Genomic DNA, 9,212 nt, shown 5'->3' on the forward strand with positions numbered 1-9,212 from the left:
AAGGAGAGGGGGCTGAAGAGAGCAGAGCTGGGGGCAGGATGAGGGCACGGTTGGTGCGTGGGAGGTACCGGGCACAGGTGGGCATGGGAACATTGTCCTGAGTGCCCAGCTGTCTCTGCCCTGCCCTCTCAGGCACAGCACCACAACATCTTCTCTTGGTTCTGCCCTGCCCTGATATTGACCCTGTTACCTGCTGCTCTCAGGGAGGCTCTGGCATTTGCAGCAGCTGAGTCAGGCACTGCCCTTGGCATTCCTGCCAGGCAGGGGTGTGGCCATGGGAATGGGGTGTCCAAGCTTCCCTGGCACCTGTGGGGCTGTGGGCAAAGCAGTCCATGGGAAAGGGGAATGAGCTGAGCCCCCTCCCTGAGATCCCATCATGGGCACAGCCGGGTATCTCCTTGCTGTGCCCTTCCAAGCTCTGAGCTGCCCTCCTGGGTGCAAATCTGTGCTAGAGCCTCTGGGAGCTCCCTGAATGTCCCACGGGGAAGGGCAGAGCTGCCACAGCTGAGGAAATGCTGTTGGGTTTGCCAAGGGAGCCGTGAGTGTCCTTGGCACAAGGGGGTGCTGAGACCTTGCCCAGAGACCTTGAGAGAGAGTGAGAAATTCAGGGATCCCTCTGCTCTGGGCAGGGTCTGGTTTATCCCAGGCTGACCCAGGAGTGTGATTGTGCTCTGATTGCAGCCTAAGGTGCAAAGCCAGGGCAGTTGGGAACAAGCCCATCCAGCCCCTCACCTTCCTTTAGCCACAGGGAATACTTTCCCTCTCACATCTCTAAGTGGGAAACTCTGAGTGCAGCCGAAATGCTGGGGATTTCTGACCTCAGAGAGACAGGAATGATGTGTGGGGAGGAAAACAATTCCTAAAACAAACTCCTGCCCTCTATTTCCTTTAGAAATGGGAGTGCAGACACTACCAAGCCTTTCTGCATTAGGAGTGGTTCCTCTGACAAATCCTGAATATCCAGCCTTGTCCCTCTGCCCCATGGCCACAAACCCAGGGCAGTGGGGCAGGGATGGCTCCTTGAGGGCCCCCATGCACAGGCCTGGCTGCTCCTGGCAAACTCAGCCTGCACAACTGGAGCTCAGGCAGGGACCCAGGTGAAGGTTTTCCCAGAGAAGGAAGAAGGGTGGGTGAGTCCCAGCAAGACAGTCTGCAGGGAATGGCCCAGGTTTGGCTCAAAGCAGCCTCTCCTGACTTGTCACTGTCCTTTCTCCATGAACAGGTCTCCATGTTCAGCCCCAGCAAATGTCCAACAGCAGCTCCATCAGCCACTTCCTCCTGCTGGCATTTGCAGACACGCAGCAGCTGCAGCTCCTGCACTTCTGCCTCTTGCTGGGCATCTCCCTGGCTGCCCTCCTGGGCAACGGCCTCATCATCAGCGCCGTAGCCTGCGGCCACCACCTGCATACGCCCATGTTCTTCTTCCTGCTCAACCTGGCCCTCAGCGACCTGGGCTCCATCTGCACCACTGTCCCCAAAGCCATGCACAATTCCCTCTGGGACACCAGGAACATCTCCTACACTGGATGTGCCACACAGCTCTTTTTCTTTCTGTTCTTCATTGGAGCAGAGTTTTATCTGCTGACCGTCATGTGCTATGACCGCTACGTGTCCATCTGCAAACCCCTGCACTACGGGACCCTCCTGGGCAGCAGAGCTTGTGCCCACATGGCAGCAGCTGCCTGGGCCAGTGCCTTTCTCCTTGCTCTGCTGCATACAGCCACTACATTTTCCTTGCCCCTGTGCCATGGGAATGCCCTGGGCCAGTTCTTCTGTGAAATCCCACATATCCTAAAGCTCTCCTGCTCACACTCTAATCTCAGGGAACTTGGTCTTCTTGCTGTTACTGTCTTTTTAATATTTGGTTGTTTTGTGTTCATTGTTTTCTCCTATGTGCAGATCTTCAGGGCCGTGCTGAGGATCCCCTCTGAGCAGGGACGGCACAAAGCCTTTTCCACCTGCCTCCCTCACCTGGCCGTGGTCTCCCTGTTTGTCAGCACTGGCATTTTTGCCTACCTGAAGCCCCCCTCCATGTCCTCCCCATCCCTGGATGTGGCAGTGACAGTTCTGTACTCGGTGGTGCCTCCAGCCCTGAACCCTCTCATCTACAGCCTGAGGAACCAGGAGCTGAAGGCTGCAGTCTGGAGACTGATGACTAGACAATGTAAGAAACATTAAACTGCTGGACAGTTTCTGAAAATAATTTGTAGTAAATGTTGTCTTTGATACTTCTTGTTGGTTTCATTTTGGAGCTTCTTTTTCGTTGTTTACCTTTTTAATGTTGTCCCCAAATGAAAGCAATCAATTTTGCCATATCTCATTTTGTATCTCCACAGGTCTACTGTGACCTGTAGACTGTGTCAGTGAGGAGCTGTGCTCTTGATACCTTTAAATGAAAAAAAGGATGTATTTCATATGAAGCTATCAAGAACATAGCTCCTCACTGCCACAGTCCAGCAAAGATTTCCCTGGAGATCCCACTTTTGTTGTCTTCTCTGGAGCTGCAGCAGCAATGTCTGTGTGCAGAGCTGGGGCACGTCAGTGCTGGCACAGCAGCTGTGCCCAGCAGCAGCAGCACTTGGTGTTGCCAGTGCTGCTGCCATGGCCCTGCCCCGCTGCCCTGGTGGCCCTGGTGTTGCTGCAGGGCCTGAGTGCTCTCGGGGCCGGGCACAGCCGTGGGGCAGGGACAGGCCATGGGCACTGCTGGGGCAGCGCTGACGCCTCAGGCCAGGGCCTGGGGGCTCCAGGCTCCTTGCCCAGGCTCTCTCAAGAACACAGCCAGGCCAATGCTCAGAACAGAAAGCCCCATGAGCAGCCCCAGGCTGTTGGTATGGGGACATGCTCGAGAGGCACAAATCAGCCCCTGGGGCCAGCAAGGGTTGGGGGGACACCAGGGAAACCACTCAGCTTTGTCCTGGCCTCTGCAGTCAGCCAGTAAGTTTGTTCCCATCAGCTGGGAGTTTGCTGTCCCACTGCAGACGCTGTTGCTCAGAGCCAGGACTGCCTGGCATCCACCCCCAAACTGCCCTGAGCATTTCCTTGGCTTCATCTTGGCTTTCTTTACTCTTCCTTGGTCCAGATTTCTTCTTGTTGCCCAGCCCCGTTCCCCGCCCTGCAAACATCCCATCTCTGTTTGCCCTTTCCTCTCTGGCCCCACTCCCCATTGCAGTTCCTGACTTGGCACCATGGGAACATCCCTTGGGCAGCAGGATCATCCTACAAGTGCTGCAGGAATTGTCTGCAGGCTCCTGCAGTGCCTGGTGCTGCTCCCTTGCCAGAGGCACCCCAGGCCAGGAGGGCACATCTGGGCTGCTGTGTCTGCCTCTGGGGCTCCCTGTTCTGGGCAGTGAGGAGGAGCTGCAGAGGCTCTGCTGGACTGACAGGATGGGCTTTGGGGCTGGCAGGAGAATCTGAGGGACCTGGGCTGCTGGAGCTTCTCAAGGGGAGGCCCAGGGCTCATCCTGCAACTGCTCAAAGGGTGGTTTCAGAGAATCCTAGCGTCAGCAAGGTGGGAAAAGACCTTGGAGATCATCAAGTCCAACCTGTGCCTTGAAACTGCCTTGTCTCCCCTGAACCTCCTCTTCTCCATGACAACCCCAGCTCCCTTAGCCACTCCTCAAAGCTCTTGTGTTCCAGACCCCTCCCCAACCTTGTTGGCCTTCTCTGGAAATGCTCCAGCCCCTCCATGTCCATCCTAAATTGGGGAGCCCAGAACTGGACACAGCATTTAAGGAGCTGCTCAACCAGCGCTGAGCACAGGGGAAGAATCCCTGCCCTGCTCCTGCTGGCCACACCATTCCTGATCCAGCCAGGAGCCATTGGCCTTCTTGCCCACCTGGGCACACTGCTGCCTCATGTTCAGCCTGCTGTCCATCAGTCCCTGCAGGTCCCTTTCTTGCCTGGCTGCTCTCCAGCCACTCTGTTCCCAGCCTGCAGCACTGCAGGGGTTGTTGTGGCCAAAGTGCAGGACTTGGACTTGTTAAACCTCACCTTGTTGGATTTGAGCCCTGGATCCAGCCTGTCCAGGGCCCTGTGCAGAGCATTCCTACCCTCCAGCAGATCTGCACTCCCAGACAACTTGGTGTCACCACAGTTCCATGAGGCCCCAGAGTGTCCCAATGGTGTCCATGATTCCATGAGGCCTCCCAGTGTCACAATGTTCCTTTTGGTTCCCTGCCATCCCTTGGTGTCACAATATCACCATGTCCCCCAGGCCCTGTAGTGTCACAATGGATCCTTGGTTCCATGAGGTCTGGCAGTGCAGCAATGCTCTCCTTGGTTCCATAGTGTCACAATGGCCTCCTGGTCCCAAGGGTCACCACGGTGTCAAACATGTTTCCTTCATTCCAGGAGTCCCTGAGGAGCTGCACTGGCCCTTGGTTCTATGGGGCCCTGCAGTGTCACAATAGCCCCATCATGACACCAGGTCCTGCTCTGTCACAAAGCTCTGCATGGTTCCACAAGGCCCTGCAGGGTCACAGTGGCCTCTTGGTTCCATGAGGCCTCAGATTGCCACAATGAATTCCTAGGTGCTGTAGTGTCACAATGGAGCCCTGGCGACACAAGATCCTGCCGTGTCACCAGGGACGCTTTCGTTCCACAGGGCACCACAGTGTCACAATTGTTCCCTCAGTTCCCAGAGTCCTTGCAATGCTGCAATGCCCACTTGATTCCATTGTCCCCATGCTCTACTAAGGGTCTCCTTGGTTCCACAGTGGCACAATGGCCCCTTGGTTCCACAAGGCCCTGCAGTGTCACAGTGGCCTCTGTGGTTCCAGGAGGACCCAAACTGTCACCATGGACTCTTTGCTTCCATTCAGCCCCACCGTGTCACAATGGCCCCTTGGCTCTGTGCTGCCATGTCACACACAGTGTCACCATTGTTCCCTTAGTGCCACCAGGCCCCGCAGTGTCACAATGGCCCCTTGCATCCCCAGGGTCCTGCAGTGTCACAATCATCAGAGAATCAACCAGGCTGCAAAAGACCTTGGAGAGCATCAAATCCAACCTGGGACGCAACACCACTTTTTCACCCAGACCATGGCACAGCGTGCTACATCCAGCCTTTGCTTAAACACTACCAGGGTCAGCGAGTCCCTTGTTCCTGATGCATAGGAGTCCAAGGGGTAGGATGAGGAAAATGGTCAGGAGGTGTGGGGACAAAGAACTATTGACTGTCAGCCTTAAAGAGACTTGATTTTCATATCTATTGAGACTGAATTAGAAGGTGCTGGGTGTCAATATATATTGGACATTGTTGATATCAAACTATAAACAGGAAAAAAAAACTGGATCAAACAGTTCTCTCCGGTTTTCTCTGTTTTCAGTACAGTGCATTTATTTTGAATACATTTCTGAAATATTCAATTAACCACAGAAGAATTGAAAAATTACATAAGTGCCAGAGCCTTTTGTTGTTTGAGTGCTTTGAACAAATGTTTATGAGCTTTTCTCTCTGAATTAATGAACTGAAGAGCTCAAGAAAGAAGAGACCTCCCGAGGATTAAAATTCATCAGCAACCTCCAAGTGGCTGAGGATCCATCCCCATCAGAGCAGCAATGAACAGAAATGGGCACAGCTTTGTGGCTGCCCCAGCTTTGGCATGGGCCCTGGGCCTGGAGCAGGAGCAGCTCTTGAGGGCCCCAAGGCCGGGGCTCTTGTGCTGCCCTGGGCAGATGCGATGGCAGCAGGGGCTGCAGAGCCCTCAGCACCTCAGCCCGAGGGGAGCAGGGCAACCAGGGAGCCTCCTTTGGCCTTGGCCAAGCACCTTCCCCCATGGCTGGGGCTGAGTGCTGTGGCAGCTGCAGCTGCTGCTGTGCCCTTGCCAGGGGCTGAGGCTGTGGGGCCAGTGCCCAGAGCAGCCTGGCCTGAGCAGAGCTGTGGGGCCAGAGCTGGCTGGGCTGGGCTGGGGAGAGGCCCTTGGTGCTGCCCAGAGCTCAGGGCAGCTGGCAGAGCTTGCAGGGAGCTGGTCTGGGCTCAGAGAGCCTGGCCCAGAAACCATCAGTGTCCATCTCAGCCTGACTGAGCGTGCAGGGGCAGGACTCAGGCCAGGCCTTGTGAGGCAGGGCCAGCGCCTGTGCAAGGCATTGCAAACAGGCAAGTGGCCCAGAGAGGAGGCTGCTCGGTGTCCTTGGTGGCATGAGCGGAGCCGGGAGGGGGCCCAGGACATTTGCCAGCACCAGCCTCTGTCCCCATGCATTGGCAGCCCTGGCTGCTGAGCCCAGCTTTGGCCTGGGCTGAGTTTGGCTGTGGCCCAGCTCCATCCTCCTGCGGGGTTCAGGGCCTGTTCCTGGCCATGGCCGGCCCTGGCTGCCTCTCTGCTGGCCCAGAGGCTGGCAGAGCCCAGGGCAGGGCTGTCTGTGCAGCCCCAGAGGGGCCATGGGCTCTGCAGGAGCTGGCAGAGGCTGCCCAGCAGGGAGGCCATGGGGCACAGAGCCCCAAGGCTGCTGTGGGCACCACGGCACAGGGGCTGTTCCCAGCTGCAATGCTCCTGGCCTGGGCTGGGCCTGCACAGGGGCTGGGCCACCATGGCCGGGCCAGCACAGGGCCACAAAGGGGCCACGCAGCCGCTGCCCAGGCTGACAGCAAGGCCAGGCACACACAAGCAATTGCTGAGCATGGCCTGCGCTGGCCAGGCCTGACTGTGCCAAAGGCAGAGCTCAGCTGCCCTTGGGGGCTGCAGGAACAGTCCAGAGCCCAAAGAGTCTCCATGGCTGTGCTGGAGAGCAAGGCTGCAGGAGGGAAATGCAGGGCTGCTGTGGGAAGGGGAGGGCATTGAATTCCAGCACACAGCTCAGCTCTCTGATGATCCCGGCACCATGCTGGGCGCTTTTTCAGACTGGAGCAGAGCAGATGTTGATGGGACAGGAGCCCTGCGAGGCTGTCAGGGACCTCTAACTTGCAAGGTGCTCTGCTCTCTCTCAGGTGCTCTCGGAGTGATCCAATCGAAGCTGGGCACCTCAGGGCACAAGTGGCCCTGCCTTTTCATGGGCACACAACTGATGTCTGCCTGGAAAGGGGCTCAGGTTTAAAAACCTGTTTGTTCCATAATATACAAGCAAATATTGATTATCTGTGCAATTTGAGTACTCTTAAGGAATGGCAACCTTTTCCCACCAAAAACGGGGATTTCCTGGAAGCCTACTGATGGCAGGAGAAGAAATACTGATCTTCCCATCTACTTGTGTCACCAATAATCAGTCTATTATTTAATCCCTCTCTTTTCCATCAAGTGCTTCCATCTCTCTTTGTTAAATGGCCATGTCTAAGGACGTCTCTTCACCAGAGCAGCTAGTCCCAGATTTCCTCCACCAGATGCTCTGTGGTCATTCAAGTGCCTCATAACTGACTGGTTTCATGCTTTGAGCTTCAGGGAGTTGCCCAAACTTTCTGAAATTTAATTAAATGTCACATAAGGCGACATCTTAATTGTCTTTATATCTATCACAGAATTACCTTTTCTTATATCTATGTCTAAAACTGTTCCTGCATAAAAATCTATTGGGGATGGTGGACATGTCAGATGCTGCTGGGACATTCCAGAGAGCTGAGAGAAGAGCTGTGATGGTTATTAAACTGTTCAAATGTTCAACTTGTGTTTGTTGGCAAGAAACCTTCCTGTGCCTCTGAGTGTCACCAGGCCCTGAGCCCAAAGGACACAAACCTGATGAGTTGTGGTTCCCACTGCAGGGGCACTTGGACCTTGGCTCTGCGCAGGAGAGCTCTTCATCCCATTTCTCTCTTTTCCTCCCTCTGGGCATGGAGGGAGCTCCTGACTTCAGCCTGTGACTAGTGCGCAAAGAGCAAATCTGGGCAGAATTGGGGCAGGGAGGGTTTGGGGGGACTTTAGGATCTGTGCTGGGCAGTCACTCCCAGTCACTCCCAGAAGGTGCTTTCCATTGTTCTGAGGCTTTCTGCTGTGCAAAGTGGATTTAATATCCAGCAGATGAATGACTTTTGCATTTGATAGAGCCGTGCCTTCCCCTGGCTTTGTTGGCTGACAAGAGATGAACATCCCTCTGTGTCTCGGGCAGCTCCTTCTCCAAGGAAAGCAGGTGGGAGCTGGAGCCAAGGAGCTGAAAGCTGCAGGTGCAGCCTGGGCTGGAGGGAGATCAGATTTGCACAAGGCTGCTCTGAATGCCAGGGCTTGGATGGGGGAAATGGTGCGGTGGGGGTAGGGACAGAGTCTGATTGATTGTCAGCCATGAAGGGTCTTGATTTTCATCTCTGTTCAAATTGCATGAGGAGGTGAGGAGGTACTTGGATTCAATGTCAATTGGAGATCACACGTATTGATTTATGAACAGGAAAAAAAACCTAAGCAGGACCTAAAAAAAGTTTTCTCAATATCTTTGTAAATAGAATATATTCTGCTTGAACACACTACTGAAATGGGTCAAATTAACCACAGATGATTTGAAAACTGAAATCAAATTATTCCCAGAGGCTTGGCTTGTTAAGGTGTTCTGAATGTCAATGAGCCCTGGGCCACTGAATTCTTGAACTGAAGAGCTGAAGGCTGAACAAGTGATTTGGAAAATTAAAAGCAATTTATTCCCAGAGGCTTTGGTTTTTAAGGTGTTCGGAATGGTAATGAGCCCTGGGACACTGAATTCCTGCACTGAAGAGCTGAAGGCTGAACAAGCCTCTGGAGCAGGAAAATTCTGCAGCAGCCTCCAAGTTGCTGAGGATGTCAGCAGCCCCCACTGAGGCCATCCCTGCCCAGAGACCGTGAGGGAATGGGCAGACAAGGAGAGCGTCCCTGGGGCTGGGGCAGCACAACTCAGAGGCACCAGCGGCTCCAGTTGGGAAATGGAGTGTGGAATGTGGCTGGGAACGCCCTGCCTGGGCTGTGCCAAGCAGGATACACAAGCCCTGACCCCCATCCACTAAACAACTCTCTCAAGGAGCAATTTAAAATTAATTACAATTCTCTGCGTACTCTGAGTTGGACTCACTGGAGAAATACCAACAAAAGATTCTTAGGAGCTCCAAACAACAAAACAGCTTTTACTGGAAACTTTAGAAAATCAGAGAAACTTTGGCAAAAGGTTTAATATGACATTCAATCAACACAAAACACTTCTCAAAGCATTAACTTGGCCCCTTCACCTTCACAAACTGTAAGCGTGTTCAATTTTAAGTTACTCAAAATTTGCAAGAAGAGGGAATTAGAAGAAGGAAAAGAAAACACAGAAAGAGAGAAAGTAAT

General features: G+C 54.0%; 1 protein-coding gene across 1 annotated transcript; it reads left to right on the top strand.

Annotated features, from left to right (window-relative positions):
- Window positions 1-1,512: 1,512 nt before the first annotated feature.
- On the top strand, window positions 1,513-2,179 carry LOC134434737 (olfactory receptor 14J1-like; the record flags this gene model as incomplete). The annotated part of the gene is made up of 1 exon (XM_063183357.1): window positions 1,513-2,179. A coding segment is annotated over one exon (666 nt), but the record flags the coding sequence as incomplete, so codon positions are not given.
- Between the last annotated feature and the right edge of the window lie 7,033 nt (window positions 2,180-9,212).

This window comes from Melospiza melodia, unplaced genomic scaffold, assembly GCF_035770615.1.
Source record: "Melospiza melodia melodia isolate bMelMel2 unplaced genomic scaffold, bMelMel2.pri scaffold_46, whole genome shotgun sequence".
NCBI lineage: Eukaryota > Metazoa > Chordata > Aves > Passeriformes > Passerellidae > Melospiza > Melospiza melodia.